At 46.1% G+C, this 22,090-nt stretch overlaps 1 protein-coding gene across 1 annotated transcript in view; it reads right to left on the bottom strand.

Annotated features, from left to right (window-relative positions):
- LOC115083202 overlaps window positions 1-22,090 on the bottom strand; it is a 164,796-nt gene that overhangs the window by 44,647 nt on the left and 98,059 nt on the right. Inside the window, 2 exon segments of the mRNA XM_029587007.1 lie at window positions 5,041-5,167; window positions 19,108-19,370. Of these exon segments, the coding sequence (XP_029442867.1) occupies window positions 5,041-5,167; window positions 19,108-19,370 (390 nt within the window).

Here is a 22,090-nt window from a genome sequence, read left to right as displayed (position 1 = left end):
TCAACCCCCTGCTCCGTACATCAAGACTCAAAGATCCTCCAAACCCGGACATACGCCAAGGAAGTAGAAGTCTTTCAAGCCTGCCACAGGGTAGAAATACCATCCTCAGTGTTATGGTTATGAGGTGTTCGAGTGGATTCTTGAGTACTGCGGTGATGGCCACTCCATGGGGAGGAGCCCCATGAGGAACCACAGTACTAGGCTAGACTCTATACACGCAGACACAGAGAAGTTGTATTTATTGTACAGCTTGGTGGTACTGTCCAGGGGCGGACAGCAGTGAAGGTAACCCAACAGAAGTAGTCCAGGGGTCCTCAGAGGAGACCAGTCTCACACTCGAGTAGGATAGGTAGCACGGCGCAGCAGGAACAGGTTCCGGATGTAGACACAGAGCGCTGAAGCTGAGACAGACTGAAAAGGTTAATACTCACTGAAGCAGAAGCTATATTGTAAGAAGTCCTGACAGGCAGAAGTTGATCAGTGGTAGGCACCAGATTAGGGAGAGCAGGCCCTCGAGGAGTGAGTCCCCGGTTTCCCAAGACAGGTACCTGAAAATAGAGCAGAAGGGCCCCTGAGGAGCGGGTACCCAGGTTAGTGAAGAATACCCCAAAGGGCAGAGAGATCTTCCTGCGGCAGAGCAGCTTAGACTGGAAGCAATCCAAATATATCCAGTCCGATCCTTGCTAATTCAGTTTGTTAGCAAACGAAGGGCAGGCTAAATACCAGGATGTGATGATGTCACTCGGAGGGGATGTCCCCAAGGTTCCCGCCATGACGAGGATATAGACGTGCACGTGAGTACCCTAGGAGGCCCTCAGGAAAATCATGGCAAACACCGTCTCCATTGCCGATCCGGGGATGCCGGAGAAAGTGGCATGAAGACGCAGCAGCAGCCAACTTCCCAAGACTTGAGGAGAGAGAAGGAAAAAAGGTGAGGCACATAGGTCGAAGCCGTCCGAGACCGACGGACACAACACTCAGGATATCCTCTCTTCCTTAATCACCATTCAGAAGCCAAGCCGCTAGAAAAAAGCAATCCGCTTGACCAAATCTGCAAACCAAGGTCTCCGTGGCCATGAGAATCACCTTTCCTGAGTAGATCTCTATTATCTTCACCACCTTGCCCACCAGAGCCCAGGCGGTAACACGTAGATCAGAATGTAGTGCGGCCAAGGAAGAAACAGGGCATCGACCCCTCCCGCTCCACGCTGTCTTCGGCGACTGAAGAAGCGTGGTGTCTTTGCTTTCTCCTGAGTTGCCATCAGATCCATATGAGGAATGCCCCAACTGCAAGTAATGAGACTAATTGCTTCCTCCGATCGCTCCCATTCTCCGGGATGCAATTGTTGTCCGCTGAGATAATTTGCTAACATATTGTCGCACTATGGGCGAAGCTGCTATCAAAGGCAGATGCTGCTCTGCCCAGCACATCAGCATATTTAAAGGGCTGTCAAGGACTATCTGACAGAGAACTGACGTATTTGCGTAAACATAAATATTAAATATTTCCTTCAAGAAGTAGTAGAATCCACGTTGTAGGTGACGTCATTACGTCACAAGTTTAAAAAAACTGGCCTTCTAAATCCTGTGAAGACGCCAAGCTTGTGACAGGTAACAATGCGTTTTTGAAGAAATCAACAGTGACGTTCACTCAAGTAAGTTACTTTCCCATTATTTGCTTTTGCTTTAATTTTTGAGACATTGAAACCTGCATTTATTGTGTTACAGAAATAAGTACGGGACAAACAGAAAAAGAGAATATTTGTGGACTTTGAAACATCTTGATTCCAGCCCCTGAAGCAGCTTTGCGAAACATGGTACCGTGTTGGTTTATATGATGGTCCCATAAAACTAAATAATATATAGCTTTAATTTTTTATGAATACGTGTTTTTTCAGCAGTTTAATTGTTCGTATCATCTCTTAAGGCTTTTTTCTATATTAATACATATGTCTAGCTTGTAGTGGCATTTGAGATTTTTCTTGTTGTGGCGACTGTGGTATTGTCAGTCGAGAGCGAGGTTGCGGTGTTACGTGTCGTGCTCTCTTTTTTGAGCTAGAAATACTAAGGTCATCATGTTTTGAGCGAGAAGTAGACCATTCCGTCCACTCCGATAAGTTGAGAGAGTGGGATGAGGCTGAAGAAGATGGTATGGGAATAATTTCTTGTTCGGACGGACCCAGCGATCTTGATGTCGATGGTCGTCGGGAAGATCTGGATGTGGAAAGCCTGACATCCAATAGTTTAGTCATTGAATGTTCACGATGATGTCTGTGATCATGCCAGTGACAGCCATGGCTGTGATGGTGACTCCTGTGTTGTCTCGAGCGTTTAGTATCCCTTGGAGGAGATAGGGACTTGTGGCTGAGACTAGATGTTGATGACTGCCGTCTTTTTAATGAACTTGGTGCCAACTGCGTTTCTTCTGGCTTCAATTGTCCAGAGAGTGTTCTTCTCTTCGAGTGCGTGGTCTTCGATGCTTTGCTTGCACCTTCCGGTGTCGTATATGTTGTCTCCAGGTCCGATTGCGCCTGCTGCGCCATGTTCTGTGCCGGCTGTGCCATCTTTGGCTTCGGTTGTACCGTCTTCGGCGCCAGCTATGTCGTCGGCGCCATTTTTGGCGCCGGTTGTACATACTTTGGCGCCAGTTGCGGCGTTTTCGGCACCAGGTCTCACGTCTTCAGCGCTGGGTGTTCAGATTCCTGCATCGGGTGCTCCGTTCTCGGCGCCCGGTGCATTGGTGTCGACGCTCCGTGTCTCTGTGGCGTCGGTTGGGCCAACTTCGGCGCTAATTGTTCCCCAGGTCCCTGGGTTTGAGCAAAGCCCTTACCTCCCATTTTAGAGGCCTGAGGGTCCCATGATGATGCTCTTCGTCTGGAATGGCCCGGTTTTTTTTAGCCCATTTGGCCCAGGGGACAAATGGGCTTCCGAAGGCGGATGGAGCTCTAGCATTTTGTAGGCCTGATCAGCTGGGCCCTATGTGACATTCTTAAACAGAATTCACAGTCTTTTTGACTGTGCGAATGTCCCAGGCAGCGTTAACAACTGTCATGTCCGTCGGTTACGGACATGACCTTACTGCAAGGACAAGGTTTGAAGCCGGATGGCTTTTTCGGTGATTTAGACATGTTGAGGAGAGAAACAAGCTCCGCGTGTGCTCCCACGCATGGAAAGAACGGACTGAGGAGAATCTGTTACTTTCCAGTGCGGGAACATACGCGCAGCCGCAGAAACTCAAAACTCTAATCTCTGCTTGTTAAAGCTCCGCCTCCTGGGCCCTGATGGACAGTTCCCATGACAGCATGGCTAATTCAGCCCTGCTATCAACGGGAAAAGAATAAAATCAAAGAACATTTAGATAGACATGGTTTAATAGGACACAGCCAGCATGGATTTACCCATCTTGCCTCACAAATCTACATTTTTTTGAAGGGGTGAATAAACATGTGAACAAAGGTTAGCCAGTACAAGTGGTGCATTTGGATTTTCAGAAGGCTTTTGACAAAGTCCCTCATGAGAGACTTCTAAGAAAACTAAAACGTCTTCGGATAGGAGGCGATGTCCTTTTGTGGATTGCAAGCTGGTTAAAAGACAGGAAACAGAGAGTAGGATTAAATGGTCAGTTTTCACAATAGAACAAGGTAAACAGTGCCTCAGGAATCTGTACTTGGACTGCTGCTTTTTAATATATTTATAAATGATCTGGAAAGGGGTACAACGAGCGAGGTGATCAAATTTGCAGATGACACAAAATTATGCAGAGTAGTTAAATCACAAGGGGATTGTGATAAATTGCAGGAGAAACTTGTGAGACTGGAAGACTGGGCATCCAAATAGCAGATGAAATTTAATGTGGTCAAGTGCAAGGTGATTGCATGTAGGGAAAAATACCCTTGATGTAGTTACATGATGTTAGGGTCCATATTAGGAGTTACCACCCTGGAAAAAGATCTAGGCGTCAAGGTGGATAATACATTGAAATCATCGGCTCAGTATGCTAAGGTGGTCAAAAAAGCAAACAATGTTAGGAATTATTAGGAAGGGAATGGTGAATGAAATGGTGGATGTCACAATGCCTTTGTATCGCTCCATGGTGAGACTGCACCTTGAATACTGAGTGCAGTACTGGTTGCCGCATCTCAAAAAAAGATATAGTTCCGCTGAAGAAAGTATAGAGGAGGGTAACCAAAATGATAAAGTGCATGGAACGGCTGCCTATGAGGAAAGCTAAAGAGATTAGGGCTGTTCAGCTTGGAGAAGAGATGGCTGAGGGGGATATGATGGAAGTCTACAAAATCATGAAGGACTTGAATGGGTAAAGGTGAATCGATTATTTACGCTTTCAGATAATAGGAGGACTAGGGGGCACTCCATGAAGTCAGCAAGTAGCACATTTAAAACAAATCGGAGAAAATTATTTTTCACTCAACTCACAATTAAGCTCTGGAACTCATTGCCAGAGGATGTGTTTGGCAGTTAGTGTGACTGGGTTTAAAAAAAGGTTTGGATATGTTCCTGGAGGAGAAGTCCATAAACTGCTATTAATCCATAAGGAACAGTAGCTTGGGATCTATTTAATGTTTGGGTACTTGCCAGATACTTGTGACTTGTTTGGCCACTGCTGGCCACAGGATACTGGGCTTGATGGACCCTTGGTCTGATCCATTATGGCATATCTTATGTTCTTAAGTAACTCCCATGACACAGCTACGTGTGACATTCTATCTACTCTCACTAAATCCCACTAACACAGTTCAGTATGACATCCATTTTACCCTCACTATATCCCACTGACACAGCCACATGACATCCATTCTACCCTCACTGTAAATTACTGACAGCTACATGTTTCTTTCTACTCTCTGATCATGCAACATCTGCTGCATTTTTACACCTGACAAGAAGCTAAGTGATAACTGCAGCACACGCTCATTTTCAGACTTTTTTTTTACCAAATCACACCAGGAAATCCTTACAATCAGAATTTCCTTTTCCCTGATGGCTGAGATCCCCTAATAAAAATGTAAAGTTCTTCCTTACCCAGAGAGATGAGGGTCTGATAATTTTCCATCATCACATCCTTGTAAAGCTCCTTCTGCTGTTCTTCTAAATCCTCCCACTCCTCCTGGGAGAAATAGATTGCGATGTCCTCGAAGGTTACTGGGACCTGAAACACAAATCCTTCCACACTCAACACCTTCTACATCTCTTCTACCAGGAGAACTCCCAGCACTGGGGCTCAGCAGGGCAGGTAGAGAGTTTTCCATATGTTAGTAAGTCACAGGGTGAAAAGGTTTCTCATTGTTCTAAGCTGCAGCAACTGAAGAATGATCCCCCATAAACACTGTTAAGGAAAGGATTTATTTATTTGTTTTATTTAAGAAGTTTTAATATACCGACATTCGTAGAACACATCACGCCGGTTTACAATTAACTCAAAGAAGGGAAAGTTACATTTAACGGGGATAGGGGGAGGGGAGCAGGCGAGAAAAAGGGAGAAGAAGGGCTGGGAACGAGAGGCTCAGTAAGATACTGAAACGAAGATAAGAGGAGAAAGTGGAGAGGAACCAACATAACTAGAGAAACTTACTATATTTACATCATGGGAGGAGTACATAAAGAACTGGACTATATACATAAAAGTAATGTAGGGCGAGTTCTGCGAAGTAGGGAGGGCATTGTCTAGGTTTGGTTACAATCCGGTAGGCCTGTTTGAAAAGCCATGTCTTGATGCCTTTCTTAAAGTTGCGTAGGGACGGTTCAAGACAGAGATCGGTGGGGAGGGAGTTCCAGAGGGTGGGGCCAGCAATGGAGAAGGCTCTTTCTCTGGTAAGGTGTGCAGTTTTGAGGGATGGGGTGTGAAGGGTGCCTGCAAGGGAGGTTCTGGTGGGGCGGTTGGAGGTGCGGAAACGAGGCAGTTTTTCGAGCTAGGAAGGGTTGTCTTTGTAAAGCGTATTGTGAAGGATGGTGAGAGTTTTGTATTGAATGCGGTAAGGGATGGGAAGCCAGTGCAGATCCTTTAGTATGGGGGTGATATGGTCCCTTTTACGGGTCTTAGTTTGTTGGGTCGGTGGGGGTCGAGGGTGGGATTTTTGAGGAGGGGCTTGACGACAGCAAGTTTAAGGGAGTCTGGGACGTTACCAAAAGTAAGGGAGCAATTAACTATGTCAGCTATGGGTTTGCAATGGCAGTGGGGATAGCGAGGAGGGTTTTCGAGGGGATAGTGTTGAAATGTGTGTAGCTGGTTTCATCTTTTTCTGGATGGATTCAATCTCCAAGGTTGATGTAAGGTCGAGAGACCCAAAATTGATGCCATTGTAATTAGGGCACAGAGAGGTGAGGGAGGGATTGATGGGGAAGCGAAGGAGAATATTGGTGATCTTGTTCAGGAAGTACTTAGCTAGTTCTTCACATTTATTTTTGGTGTTTTCTTCTTGGGAGGTGGGAGGGGTGGTCTTTGTAAGATCTGCAACATATGAGAAAAGAGCATTTGTGTTGAATAAATAGTCATAAATTTTAGCTGAGCAGAAATCCCGTTTGGCTTGACGGTAGGTGTGCAGCATCTTATTGTAAGCTGTTTTGGGTACGGGGGAGGGTTGTCTATGCCAGGTGCGTTCTTTAGATCTGAGGTCCTGTTTTATCTTTTTTATTTCAATAGTGTACCAGGGTTTTCTATCTGTTCGCGACAGGGGTATTTCTTTATGGATTATGGGGCAGATTTCATCAGCTACAGTGGTGGTGATGGTATTCCAGGAGTGTAGGGCAACATCTGGATTGGTAATGCAAAGGTTCTTGGCTACTTTGTTAAAAGCTAGTGTGAGGTCCTCAGAGGAGCAAGGTTTGCGGAAGGAGATTGTCTTGGTATGTGTTAGTGAAGCTGGCAGGATGGTATTGGTGGAGAGTTGGGCGTTAATGAGGAAGTGGTCGGACCAGGGGATGTTGGAAGCTGTAATGTAGGAGTTAACAAAGAGGAGGTCGAGGGTGTGACCTGCTTTCTGGGTAGGCACAGATATAAGCTGTCTGAAGCCCAAGGCCTTGAGGGTGTCAAGGAGGATTTCACGTGCAGGTGAGACAGGGCGGACATCCACATGGAGATTGAAGTCTCCGACTATAATTGCAGGGGTGTCGGGTTTAAGATTGTCTGCAAGATATTCGATGATAGGGGAAGGGTCATGTTCGAGAAGGCCTGGGAGGGGGGGGGCATACATGAGGCAGACCTGCAGAGAGTTAGATTTAAATAGCCCAATTTCTAATCTAGGGGGGGGGGGGGGGGGGTAGGAGGTTTGGGGTTTGAGGTTGAGGTGTTTTCTGGCAGCCAAGAGTAAACCTCCGCCTCTTTTTTTAGGTCTCTGGATGGAGAAGATGTTGTAAGTTTGTAGGGGGAGCTGGTTAAGGAAGACCCGATCTGAATCCTTTAGCCAAGATTCAGTAATAGCGTAGAAATCAGGATTGGAGTCTGTGAGCAGATCATGGAGGATGATATACATGATATATACAAGAATGATATACATTCAAGAAATACATACTTCTTATTCTATAAAATGGGATTTTCTAATGAAATAAGAAAAGGAGACCTTGGAATAAGACTATCAGACTGATCTTTTAAAGATTTTAGTTAAATTTCACTGTTAAAAACATAATTCATTTCAAGGGGACAGGTTTATCCCAAAATTACAACTAAATCATTCAAACAGGATCATTTTCATAGATTTAAGCCTATAAAAGCAAGAAAAGAAAGGAGAAATTACTACCTTTCTGATAATTTCATTTCCTTTCCTTTAGTGAGGGCAGGTCAATCCCCACAAGTGGGTTATGCTCCTCCGCCAGCAGATGGAGACAGAACAAAAGCTGTATAGTCCTGCCCCATCAGCCGCCCAGTATTCTCTGGAAAAGTCACTGTGGACAAAACTGATTATACTTGAACATTACTCTTAACAATCAACCTTTCATGTTTCCCAACATACAGGAACACCGAGCTCAGCCAAAAGAAGGAACATAGCAGCAAATTAAGGGCTAGAGAACGCTCTTACCAGTTGTCAATGAAGAGCAGGAAGCTTACTCTGCACAGCTCACCCGAAGGAGCCTAACCACAAATTTAAACATGGCAGCCTAGGGTGGGTCGGAGATTGATCTGCCCTCACTAAAAGAAAAGAAATTATCAGGTAAGTAGTAATTTCTCCTTCCTTAGCATTCAGGCAGGTCAATCCCCACAAGTGGGATGTACAAAAGCCAATCATGAAAAGGGCGGGAGACTGCCAGCAGTAAAGTCAATACCACCCTAACATCCAAGTGGTAATGCTTGGAGAAGGTGTATAGAGATGATAACGTCACCGCTCGGCAAATTTCAGCAGGCGACAACAAAGTTCAGCCCATGATACCGCCTAAGCCCTCGTGGAATGCAATCTAATCTGTTTCGGCAAGAACACTTCAGCAGCCACATAGGCTGCTGTAATGACTTCCTTAACTCAGCGGCTATCATTGACCACACTGCTGGTGCTCCCTATTTATCTCTATCATGGAGCACAAGTAGGCGATCAGACTTCTGAACAGATTTCGTCACCTCCAATTACTGCAGCAAATGAAGCTTGACCTCTAAAGAATGCAAAATACGGTACTCAACTTCATCATCCTTCGTGTAATCCTTTGTGCTAAGTTTATTTTAATTCCCTTAAGTTTTCCTTTGTTAATTAACCTTTTTCATAGTGTTTAGTAATCCTTTGTTTATTAAATATGTTCAATGTATTTGACTTAGGAAACCTATTTTCCTGCATACTCTGTTTTTAATGTAAACCGGTATGATTTGTATCGGATACAAGAATGTCGGTATATAAAAATGCTAAATAAATAAATAAATAAATCTCTATCCCTGTCGAAGGCAGACAGGGAAATGGACTGATTCAAATGAAATTCCAAAACCACTTTTGGCAAAAAAAAGAGGGCACAGTCCAAAGTTGAACCACACTTGTAGTCATATGGAGAAAAGGCTCATGGCAGGAAACAGCATGCTGAACAGATTGCCACCAGAAAAAAGGTCTTCAAGGAAGATCACCATAAGGAAAGAGGACGCAGCGGTCAAAAAGTCAGACTTGCCAAGAACTCAAGGTCCAAGTTAAGGTCCCACAGAGGCAATGGAAGCAACAAGGGGCAAAGATGCTTAACTCCCTGTAAGAAATGAGACATATCTGGATGGGAAGACAAAGGCCCTCCATTGACTCTCCCCCTGTAACAAGCTAGGGCTGCAGTTTGAACCTTCAATGTGTTAAGGGCCAAACCCTTAAGCAAGTCATTCTGCATAAATTCCAAAATCGAAGGAATATCCACCTTAAGCGGTTGAGTACCTCACTCAGAGCACCAGGCCTCAAAGCCCCTCCAAACTCTAACATATGCTAGAGAAGTAGAACATTTCTGGGCCCAAAGTAGAGTGGAAATTAAAGAAGGCAAAACTCCACACTTCAACAACCAAGCCCTTTCAATAGCCACACTGACCCGGATCCACGTGCACAATCGGCCCCTGACATAACAGATCCTTCCGCAACGGTAGCCTAAGGAACTGCCCGCCAGAAGTTTCTGGAGATCAGTGTATCATGGCCTTTAAGAACATAAGAAATTGCCATGCTGGGTCAGAGCAAGAGTCCATCAAGCCCAGCATCCTGTTTCCAACAGAGGCAAAACCAGGCCACAAGAACCTGGCAATTACCCAAACACTAAGAAGATCCCATGCTACTGATGCAATTAATAGCAGTGGCTATTCCCTAAGTAAACTTGATTAATAGCCATTAATGGACTTCTCCTCCAAGAACTTATCCAAACCTTTTTGGAACCCAACTGCACTAACCATAACCTCTGGCAACAAATTCCAGAGCTTTATTGTGTGTTGAGTGAAAAAGAATTTTCTCCGATTAGTCTTAAATGTGCTACTTGCTAACTTCATGGAATGCCCCCTAGTCCTTCTATTATTCGAAAGTGTAAATAACCGATTCACATCAACCAGTTCCAGACCTCTCATGATTTTAAACACCTCTATCATATCCCCCCTCAGCCGTCTCTTCTCCAAGCTGAACAACCTTAACCTCTTCAACCTTTCCTCATAGGGGAGCTGTTCCATCCCCTTTATCATTTTGGTTGTCCTTCTCTGTACCTTCTCCATTACAAATATATCTTTTTTTAGATGTGGCGACCAGAATTGTACACAGTATTCAAGGTGCGGACTCACCATGGAGCGATATAGAGGCATTATGACATTTTCCTTTCTATTAACCATTCCCTTCCTAATAATTCCTAACATTCTGTTTGCTTTTTTGACTGCTGCAGCACACTGAGCCGACGATTTTAAAGTATTATCCACTTTGATGCCTAGATCTTTTTCCTGGGTGGTAGCTCCTAATATGGAACCTAACATCGTGTAACTACAGCAAGGGTTATGTTTCCCTATATTTGTCCACATTAAATTTCATCTGCCATTTGGATGCCCAATCTTCCAGTCTTGCAAGGTCCTCCTGTAATGTATCACAATCTGCTTGTGATTTAACTACTCTGAATAATTTTGGATCATCTGCAAATTTGATAACCTCACTCGTCATATTCCTTTCCAGATCATTTATATATATATTGAAAAGCACCGGTCCAAGTACAGATCCCTGAGGCACTCCACTGTTTACCCTTTTCCTCTGAGCTCAATCTGGTGCTACTAAAAGAACGGTGTTGGCCTGACTCGCAATCTTCTAGACCATCCTGCCCATCAGAGGCCAAGGCAGAAATTCATAGAGCAGGGAGCCGCATGGCCACTCCTTAACGAGAGCATCCATGCCCATCACTTTTGGGTCCCGCCTGCGACTGAAGCAGCATGAAACCTTTGAGTTGTTGAAGGTCGCCAACAGGTCTAGATCCGGTAGGCCCCGGTGGTTCCGGAAGAGCTGAAAGGCCTCGTCTGCCAGCTCCCATTCTACTGGGTCCAAGTCTCTCCTGCTGAGGAAATCAGCTCTGATATTGCCCTCTCTCGCAATGTGAGAGGCAGATATGCTTAGAAAATACTGCTCCTCACACACCAGAACTGCATTTATCTCCTGCGATACCTGCTAACTCTTGGTTCCACCATGATGATTGATGTAAGCCACCGTCGTTGCATTGTTGAACATTAACCAGACCGCCCAAGCCTCTATACACTCAGCGAACCTGAGGTATGTTAACAGAACCACTAATGTCTCCAGTCCGTTGATGTTCCACTGCTGCTCTGCTGCATTCCAGTGCTCTTGTACCATCAACTCCAGACAGTGAGCCCACTCAGCCCCAAAGGCATGCATCTGTCATGAGTACGATCCAATCTGGCATCTTCAGGGAAAATTCCCTTCCTGAGATGATCCGCCTGTAACCACCAGTTCAACTGAAATCTCACCTCTAACAGGAGGATCAGCCTCACCGCATAGTTCTGTGACTGCGGACTCCAAGAAATATGTGCATATCTGCCCTTGCCCAGGGAAGCACTTATAATGTGGCAGCCATCAACCCCAGGACCTGCAGATAAGACCACATGGTCAGACGAACAGAATTCCGCTGGGATCGAACTCTCACAATCAAAGTGTGGAACTGAGCCTCCAGCAAAAATACTGTGCCCTGTCTTGTATTGAATCGAACTCCAGGATCTAAGACAATGCAAATGGCACTTGGACAGATTCACCACCCAGCCTAGTTCCTGTAGCAAGGAAACCACCCTGCGGGAAGCGAGAAGACACTTTTCTACGGTCTTGGCTCTAATCAATCAGACATCCAGATAAGGGTGAACTAGAATGCTCGCCTTGTGGAGAGCCACCGCTACCACATGACCTTGGAAAAGATCTTGGGTGCTGTGGTTAGCCTGAAAGGCAAGGTTTGAAATTGAAAATGACGATCCATAATAGCAAACCAGAGGAACCACTGATATTCCCGACAGATGGAAATATGGAGACATGCCTCCATCAGATCCAGAGACGTGAGATACTCCCCTGTTTGTTCTGCCATTATGACAGAGCACACCATTTCCATTTGGAAACGCATGACTCGTAAATGTTGGTTGACTCCCGTGTGATCCAGTATGGGCCTTTCCTCCTTGGGCACGACAAAATTATTGAAATAACGGCCTGTATTTTGCTGCGATTTGGGAATGGGAATCACCGCTTTCAGGTTCCACAGCCTTTGTATCATTGCTTCCACGTCTACCCTCATCAGAGGAAGTTGCATGGAGGGACCATAGACATATGGAGGAATGCGAAGAAATTCTAGAGCATAGCCATCCCTAACTACTTCGAGAACCCATTGATCTGAAGTAATCTGGAACCATCTGTGATAAAAACGGGACTGGCTGCCCCCTATCTCCTGCACCAACAGGTGAACCCACAAACATTTATATTTATTTTATTTAAACAGTTTTATATACCGTTGCATGGAATAATCCATCTCAATGGTTCACAATAAAAAACAATAGATAAAATAGATAAAAAAATATATTTTCCCATTTTTCTATTATAAAAAAGTGTATCTATCTAAAATTTTAAAACTATAAAATACCAAGGTATTGGGAATACTGAGGGGCTCCAGTTACAGAGCCTGCAAGCTTTCATGGCCCTCAGGGGCGAAAGGACCGAGACGTGCGGAAGGGAAGGACCTCTGGGAAGGACCTCCCTATAAGGCCGAAAACACCAGTAGTCTCAAGAGAGGCCATTGGCCCGAAAAGATCAGCAATGGGTTTTTTGTCCTCTGGCAATCGAGGGACCTGGGTTTCCCCCCCATTTCCTTGCCATTTTTTCCAATTTACAGCTAAACAAAAGCGAGCCCTTGAATGGAGAAATTACCTGATAATTTCGTTTTCCTTAGTGTAGACAGATGGACTCAGAACCAATGGGTATAGTGTACTCCTGATAGCAGTTGGAGACGGATCAGATTTCAATCTGACGTCAGCCCTTAGTACATATACTCCTGCAGGAAGTGCAGCTCTTCAGTATTCTCCTCGAAAAGCATTGTGGATATATGTGTGACTGACTAATTGATTAACTTGAATAACTTCATAACTTGGTTAAACACTATAACTTGATTAACTTGAACTGGTTGATTGACTCTAGTTGGAGACTGCCAGTGTACTCAACCGGAAAGCGTCGACACCCGGCATGGTGGATGTCCTAGGTAAGTGAAAACGTGGCTTACCCTTGAATCATTTGAAAACCCATGCAGCCAAGGGTGGGATGCTGAGTCCATCTGTCTACACTAAGGAAAACGAAATTATCAGGTAAGTAATTTCTCCATTTCCTAGCGTGTAGCAGATGGACTCAGGACCAATGGGATGTATAAAAGCTACTCCCGAACCAGGTGGGAGGCTGCCCGTGACCCACTTAGTACTGCCCTTGCAAATGCCGTGTCCTCTCGAGCCTGAACATCCAGACGGTAGAATCTGGAGAAGGTATGGATAGAGGACCATGTCGCCGCCCTGCAAATCTCGGCAGGTGACAGCATTCTAGTTTCTGCCCAGGAAACTGCCTGGGCTCTGGTAGAATGGGCCTTGACCTGTAGAGGCGGTGGTTTGCCTGCTTCTACGCAGGCCGACTTGATGACTTCTTTGATCCAGCGGGCTATGGTTGCCCGCGAGGCCGCTTCCCCTTGTCTCTTCCCGCTGTGAAGGACGAAAAGGTGGTCCTTTTTCGTACTGCTTCCGACATTTCCAGATATCTGGCTAGGAGTCTGCCGATGTTGAGGTGTCAAAGTACGAGCTTCTTCCGAATTCCTCAAGTCATCCGTCTATGGTAGCGAGATGGTCTGGTTAAGGTGGAAGTGTGAAACCACTTTAGGGAGGAACGAAGGAACCGTGCCTAGTTGGATGGATCCCGGGGTGAGCCTGAGGAATGGCTCGCGGCAAGACAGAGCTTGTAGTTCCGAAATGCGGCGGGCTGAACAAACTGCCAGCAGAAACACAGTCTTTAAGGTTAATAGGCGGAGGGACAGACCTCGGAGGGGTCTGAAGGCGGTCCCTTCTAGGAAATCCAGGACAAGATTGAGATTCCACAGAGGTGACGGCCACTTTAGTGGTGGGCGGATGTGTTTGACTCCCTTCAGGAAGCGTGACACATCCGGGTGAGAAGCTATGCTGTCGCCCTCTCTTTTGGAGCCATAGCATGACAATGCGGCCACCTGTATCTTGATGGAATTGAGGGACAGTCCCTTCTGTAGCCCGTTCTGTAAGCATTCCAGGATCACAGGAACCTTAAATGAGCGTGGCTTGATGTGTGGTCTTCGCACCAGGCTTCAAATACTCTCCAAATCCTTATGTAAGTTAACGATGTGGAGAACTTGTGTGCTCAGAGTAGGGTGTCGATTACAGCCCCCGAGTATCCACTCTTTCTCAGACGAGCCCTCTCAATGGCCAAACCGTAAGAGAGAATTGAGCTGGGACCTCGTGGAGTATCGGACCTTCTTGTAGCAGGTCTCTGTGTGGAGGCAGTGGTAGGGGGTTCCCTGCCAGTAGTCTTCTCATATCTGCGTACCACGGTCTTCTTGGCCAGTCTGGGGCCACGCATATCCAGCATAGCTCTCTGCTTCAACGGCAGGGAAGAAGAAAAACTGATACTTCACGCATATCCAGCATAGCTCTCTGCTTCAACGGCAGGGGAGAAGAAAAACAACCAATAAGGGCTGAATAACATAGTCTGGGTAAAACAAATAAGCATGGGTGTAGCTTGCTTATTGCGGCGGTTACTACCCCTACTACCCCTAACTAATCAAGCTTGATATTTCACTTGGATGCAGCTCCATCACTGCTCTCTACATTAATAGTGGGGGTGGAAGGGAAATAGAACCAAAGAGCTAAGAGAAACAGATAAGTATGAGAAAAAAAATGTATGAAGCTTGCTGGGCAGACTGGATGGGCCGTTTCGTCTTCTTCTGCAGTCATTTCTATGTTTCTAAGAACTAGTCCCCTGTGTAGCTGTATTTTGTGAATGATTGCGCCCAGCAGGGACCACGGCGGGAAGGCGTATGAAGGAGCCCCCAGTGGCCAGGTCTGAACCATTGCATCGATCCCCTGGGACTGAGGTTCCCGCCTGCGGCTGACTTACCTGGGTACTTGGGCGTCGGACCGGTTTGCTAGAAGGTCCATGTCTGGTGCCCCCCACCGGTTCACTATCATTTGGAACGCTGCGGACGACAGCTTCCATTCTCCCGGGTCTAGGCTTTCTCTGCTGAGGTAATCCGCCGTGATGTTGTCTTTCCCGGCGATGTGGACGGTGGAGATGTCCTGGAGATTTGCTTCCGCCCACGCCATTACGGGGTCTATTTCCAGGGACACCTATTGGCTTCTGGGTCCCCCCTGTCGGTTGATGTAGGCCACTGTTGTGGCGTTGTCAGATATCACTGCAAGAGCATTCCATTCCATTCCAGGTCAATTAGTTGTTGGACGGCATGTAACAGAGGGAAATGATGGGAGATCTGGCGGAGGCCCTCCAGTAGGGGATTCGGCTTAGGCTCCCCCGAAGTACCTGGGCCCGGGATAGCGAGCTCCCTCAGACGGTGGGTGACCAGGTCAGGTGGCTCGTCCTTAGTGAAGAAGCATCTCATGGTTCGGTGAGGCTCTGTCACCAGGCGTAGTTCCCCCTCTTCTAGGGGCTCGGCTTCCTCTTCAAAGTTGTCCGTGTCCCCAAAGGTGGAGCTTCTGGGCGGTGGAAACCTTTGCCTAGGTCTCGAGGGCCTGGGACATAAAGGTCTTCTGGCAGAGAATGTGGCTGATCAGCCAGAGGTTCAGTTTGCATTATCCCTTTGAAGAACTCGACCCATGAGATAAGAAGCTGGATCCAAGCTGAGGGGCGCTGGTTCCCTGGGTGTCCCCGTCTGAGGGGGTGTCCCACTGTGATTTGTTAGGTCCGGGGTACCCACTGAGGAGCTATTACTCAGTCCTGGGTGGGACTGGCCGTGGGCTGGATCTCCCAGGGCCTCCTCGCACTGAGTGCACAGGGTGTTGGCCTCCTCGCTTTGTGCGGCTCTGATATGGCATGCTGGCCAGAGGCCTTGAGCCTTTACCCCTGTTTCTGGTGGTGCCATGGCTATCGGCGCGTAAACCCTTATGCGCTCCGGTGCGCCTAAGACATACGTGTGGGTTGTGCGCGGAGATGTGCACCCAAGTCGTAGTTATGCGTCCAACTCGATAGGCGTGCGGAGCGCGTATATCTTGTGCACCCGGCCCTTGTGCGTATAACTTATGCGCACAAGGATTATGTGCGTGTAACTCTATGGGCACATGTAAATTGTGCGCCTAGCTAGACTTGTGCGCTCGGGCCGAACGACGAACAGGGCCAAGATGGCGACGGCGACCACGCGGGCAATATGGCGACCACCCCGGAGGGTCTTCACGTGGGTAGACCCTTGGAAATAACCGGGGCCTGGCCCTGCTAGGGTGGATCAACCCGGTGGCACTGGTCTCGGACGGTGACCTGTGCTCCTCCTCGATCCTCGGAGACCGGATTCAAGTAGAAGATTTCTACCTTACCTTGTCTTCGGCGCTTCCCAGTTTCGTTCCGGGCAGTCTCCGGCTGCGGGGGGAGAGGGCAAATACCTTCACCGCCGCGCTCGAGGGTGCACCCGCTGCCTCTCAGCCGCGCCCGAGGATCGGGGGCTAGGTCCACGCTCCGAAACAGCCGCCAGACCGAGGCTCACCTCCAAGGGACCACAAACATCACCTCTGGAAGCTCAACTGGGGGAGGGACCCGATGGTATCACCGCAGGAGAGCAGAGCTCGTCTTCAGAGGTAGGTTCTTTTCCCTTAATTTTGGTTTTCTTCTTTGAGTTGGATCTAACACTGCGAGAGCGTGCAGATAGTCCCTAACTGCTATGGAGACAGAAAATACTGAAGAGCTGCACCTCCTGCAGGGGTAAATGTACTAGGTGCTGAAGTCAGATTGAAATCTGATCCGTCTCCAACTGCTATCAGGAGTACACTATACCCATTGGTCCTGAGTCCATCTGCTACACGCTAGGAAAGGGCAGTTTGCTAAGACTGAACTTTGAAATAGTATCCACTGACCAGTTGCACAGCCACAGCTGACGCCCTGGCTGCAATAATCGAAGCAGTTCCTCTGGTGGTTGTGCGAACTAAGTCATAGCCCCATCAGCTAAGAAGGTTGCCCCCAGTTCCACCATAGATCCAAGATCAGACACAGTGCTACCAGATTCTTGGCAAAGACACAAGGTAGCCTAAGCTACCAAGGAACAACAAGAAGCAATTTGTAAATTCATCATCACCAGATCAAAGACTTCTTTTAGAAAAATCTCAATCCTTCTATCCTGAGCATCTTTCAGTGCCACACCTCTCTCTACCGGGATGGTGGTACATTACATGATGAGCACTCTTAGCACATGGATCTACTGTAGTAGGTACTGCTGATTCAGAAGACTAGCCCTTTAAAAGTCTGCAATCCCTGGAAGAATTCTACCCAGGAAAAGGACCATCCATTCCAGGCCCCAAAGACTCGAACCTGACATTGTGAGAGTTAGTGTCCGCTGATGACTCTGTCCATGGACCGATCACGGGTGGGGACACCCCCATCATGTCTTCCTCGGACCTACTCCCCTTAGACTGAGGAGATGGACCACTATCAGCAAAATCAGGAGGAGGTAAATCTCCCCAAGCATCCAAGCAGCACTCATCCAAGCTTATAGAAAGCTCTGACTGAATAGCCTTGATGTGGCATACAACACAAATGGATAATCGCTTTGGCCTCTTCGCCACAAAAGCCATGGTTGTAAACGTGCAGACTGGCAAAGGCTCACACCTAGATTACCCGTACGTATAAGCCACACCCAAAATGCCTAACCATACCAAGGAGAACGTGCAGAGAAGAGCAAACAAAATGATAAGGGGCGTGGAATGGCTGCCCTATGAAGAAAGGCTAAATAAGTTAGGACTGTTCAGTTTGGAGAAGAGATGACTGAGATAGAAAATGACAGAAGTCTACAAAATCATAAAAGGACTTGAACAAGTTAATGTAAATTGGTTATTTACTCTCTCAGATAATAGAAGAAGTCCATGAAGTTAGCAAGTAGCTCATTTAAAACAAATCAAAGAAAATTATTTTTCACTCAATGCATAATTAAGCTCTGGAATTCATTGCCAAGGGATGTGGTTACAGCAGTTAGTGTAACTGGGTTTAAAAAAGGTTTGGATAAGTTCCTACAAGAAAAATCCAGAAACTGCTATTACAGTAATTAATAAACAATAGTAGCTTATGATTTATCCAATGTTTGGATACTTACCAGATATTTGTGACTTGGATTGGCCACTGTAGGAAACAGGATACTGGGCTTGATGGACCCTTGGTCTGACCCAGTGTGGGATATCTTATGTTCTTATGGACACACAAAAATGTGCATACAAGTGGACACACCTAGGCCGCTCATCCAACCAGACACCCAAACCAGGCACAAGGGAACAATGCCTAAACTGGAAGCACAAGGTGTGCATCCAGAAGGATGAACGCCCAAACTGGACACACAAGCATGCAGCAAAACTGTGCAAAATCACCACGCAACCTTCATGCCAAAAAGCCTGGGAGTGGGGCCTAGCCAAACAAGGGTTCAACCCGCTGTGCCTGCACTACCTCCTCTCACAGAACTCCACAGAGAAGTGAGTGGGACGCTGAATGCCGAGGTAATAGACCCTTTCTCCTTTTCAGTTTATTGATTTATTTTTTTTTAAAGTAAAAAACTTTTACCTGAGCTCAGCCCCGGTATCGCCTCAGGAGGCAAGAAGTGCTACACAGACATGTCTGTCGGATATTTCAACTTCTTTCTTCTTTTTACTCAAAGGCAATCCTTCAAAGGGAAATGCATGGCCACCATCTGCTGGAGACGGGGAATACTGACGGGCTAATATCGGGGCGGGACTATATGACCATGACATCAGTTTTTCCTCTATCTGCTGGCAGAGGTACATAACCCACTCGTGGGAATTGTCCTGCCCTCACTAAAGAAAAGGAAATTATCAAGTAGGTAGTAATGTTTTATTTCAGGCATCCCAGGACTGACTCTAAAATATCCCAGGTTAGAAAGCTGCAGCAGTGTTTGTACAGAGAGGGCAGGAAGTTGGGGACAATCTCCTACCTGAGCAGAAGCTCCCGCAGGCATTTTCCTCTCTGCTTTTGCTTCTTTTAGGAGTGAAACTGAATTGGGGGCTCTATCGCTGGCTGGGGAATAGCTGAGTGTTTGCTTAACTGCTGGGGGAAAGAAGGAACTGAAACTCGAAGACTGCAGGACAGAAGTCTCTCTTTCACCTTCCTTGCTGGCTCTCCCCTTAGAAACAGAAAAGGCTCCTCCTCCTCCTCTTCCTGCCCGGCGCACATTGATGATGTCACGGAGGACGAAATCTATTATAATAAAATGTACAAATTGTCCTGCCAATAAAGTTTCCTCGTTTTCAATCCTGACAATGCTGGTAGGTCAGAAGTGAGTTTTGATCTCCTGCTGGGCTATCTCACTGCACAGAGGGTCCAGATTCCAAGTAAAGGCTCCTTTGTGCCAGAAAAGTAATTTCTAGGGCAGAAACCTTGAATACAAGTAAACTGTTCAGTGGCCCATCCCTGAAACTTCCTTAATATAGCAGTGCAAATAGTAATCATGAATATGTTTGCAAGCGTGAAAAATGTATCTGCAAATACTGAACAATGATTCATAAGTTTAAGCAATGGTGACAGAATCATGGATGCATGTTTCATTATGTGTTAGTCAACTGGACCAGAATGTTTTATTTCTTGTATTTTATTTTATTGTAATATGTTTTTATTGATTCAATGTATATAACATGTTTGTATGTACTATATGATTTTTTTATTGATCTAGTTTAATTTCTAAACTATTTTGATTTTAACTATAAAGGTAGTATAACAAGAAATAAAATAATAAAGTAACCCAGTTGGGAATATGACTTAAGCGTGAATTGTTTTCTTGGAATAGTGTAATATGATTTGGATATAATTTTTCTCTAAGGAAGGTACGTTGTGTGTTCCAAGCTGCTTGAGGTTAAATACACCATCTCTTTCTTTGCCATTAGAAAAACTTGTAGAGCTGTATTCTGTGTTAGCAAGAGATGACTACACTTATACAAGCTTGGAACCATCAAGTGTGCAAACCGTGCAATTACACAGGGCGGCACACCTGGTGGGGCAGTATCAGGAACAGGAAGATGCCCATTCTGCTGGTGGACTGGATCCCACCGGCGGCAGAAGAAGTGAACGCCCATAGTGCTGCCAGTGGTATTGGGTCCACCAGTGGCAGAAGAAGCAGCAGGCAGTGGTGTACCGGGGGCTGGACAGGGGGGCCAATGCCCCTGGGTGCAGGGCTAAAGAGAGACACTGATGGCTGACAGGGAGGTCCATGTGGCCACCGGTGGACCTCATCCCAGTGGCAGCTGCACAGGGAAGCCTGTTACATTAAGTTCAACTTATCCCCAAATAAGGATGTATTAAATGCCAAGTGAAGGGATGAGATCTAAGAGGGGCAAGGTCTATGGAGATTTGGACAGGGGGATGATCAGATAAAGTACAGGTCAGGATTTTACTGTCCTTGACTCTCGGGTAAAAGTTGAGTGTGCACATAAAATAATCTATTCTGCTATGCATATTGTGTCGAGGTGAATAAAAAGTGAAATATTTCTCATCTGGGTGATGCTTACATGTCCAACAGACCAAGCACCTCAGTGATGTCCGGAAACTCACCCAAACCACCACCCCCTGTACTGAGGTGTGAAGTTTTCTCTAAACCAGGATCTAAACCAGGATCTCTGCTTCAACGGCAGGGGAGAAGAAAAAAGGGTTCGCACTCACAAAGTGGGGAGTAGCTGGCTTGTTACGGCGGTTACTACCCCAAACCAATTGTGTCCGATACTTCACTTTCGATGCATATCCAGCATGGCTCTCTGCTTCAACAGCATGGGAGAAGACTGATACATCACGCATTTCCAGCATAGCTCCCTGCTTCAACAGCAGGGGAGAAGAAAAACAACCAATAAGGACTGTATAACATAGTCTGGGTAAAACAAATAAGCATGGGTGTAGCTTGCTTATTGCGGCGGTTACTACCCCTACTACCCCTAACTAATCAAGCTAGATATTTCAATGGTGGGGGTGGAAGGGAAATAGAACCAAGAGCTAAGAGAAACAGATAAGTATGAGAGAAAAAAACGTGTGAAGCTTGCTGGGCAGACTGGATGGGCCGTTTGGTCTTCTTCTGCCGTCATTTCTATGTTTCTATGTTTCTAAGGCATATGTTCCAGTCCCAATACAAAGATTTACAAACCCAAACTGGACCAATTGATCAGTTAACTTTTTGAAGAACCCCCTGTGATCATAATTAGGGCCATAAATATTAAGCAGGGTAATGACAGTGTCATAGATAGAGCAGTCGAGTAAGAGAAATCTACCACCTGCATCAGAATAAGATCTCGGCATCCGGAGAAGCAGAGATTTAGCTATTAGAGTACAGACCCCTCTGCCTCATGAATTATAAGAAGCATGATAAACTTCACCTACTCAACCCAACTTCAAGTTCTCATGTTCAGGCTTAGTAAGGTAAGTTTCCTGTAACATCAAAATCTGAGCATTGGCAAGCTTAGTGAACTGCAGAATACGTTACGTTTAATGGGAGAGGAAATACTACAGATATTTAAAGAAATACAGTTAAATCCCTTACTCATTATCCCACTAAATAAAAAGAATATTGAGCAGAGTTACCCACGACATGAACCCCCATATGTTGGAGATATATAACATAAATTATCCCAGGACTGGCACAATTAGAGAATATAAAAAAAAGAGGGAAATCAGTTGGCGCAGCACAAAACAGCCATGGAAAACAGGGAGACAAATCCCCACATACTAAGTACCAAAAAAAACAAACACCAAAGACCCAATAAGTCCCCCCAAAACCTCCAAACCACTAAACTCCAGGACAGTGCCAAAATACTCTTAAAAACAAAACCCGCAGCCGCTTCAAAGAAAAATCTGGTCCATAACCCCCTAGATGGGAATTACTTCGGGATTGAGGAGGAGAACCCAGCAGCTCCAAATCCAATCACACCCGAAAACTATTA

This window comes from Rhinatrema bivittatum, chromosome 2 (assembly GCF_901001135.1).
Source record: "Rhinatrema bivittatum chromosome 2, aRhiBiv1.1, whole genome shotgun sequence".
Classification (NCBI taxonomy): Eukaryota; Metazoa; Chordata; class Amphibia; order Gymnophiona; family Rhinatrematidae; genus Rhinatrema; species Rhinatrema bivittatum.
The sequence above is the reverse complement of the archived record's forward strand: the minus strand, read 5'-3'. Positions and strand labels throughout refer to the sequence as shown.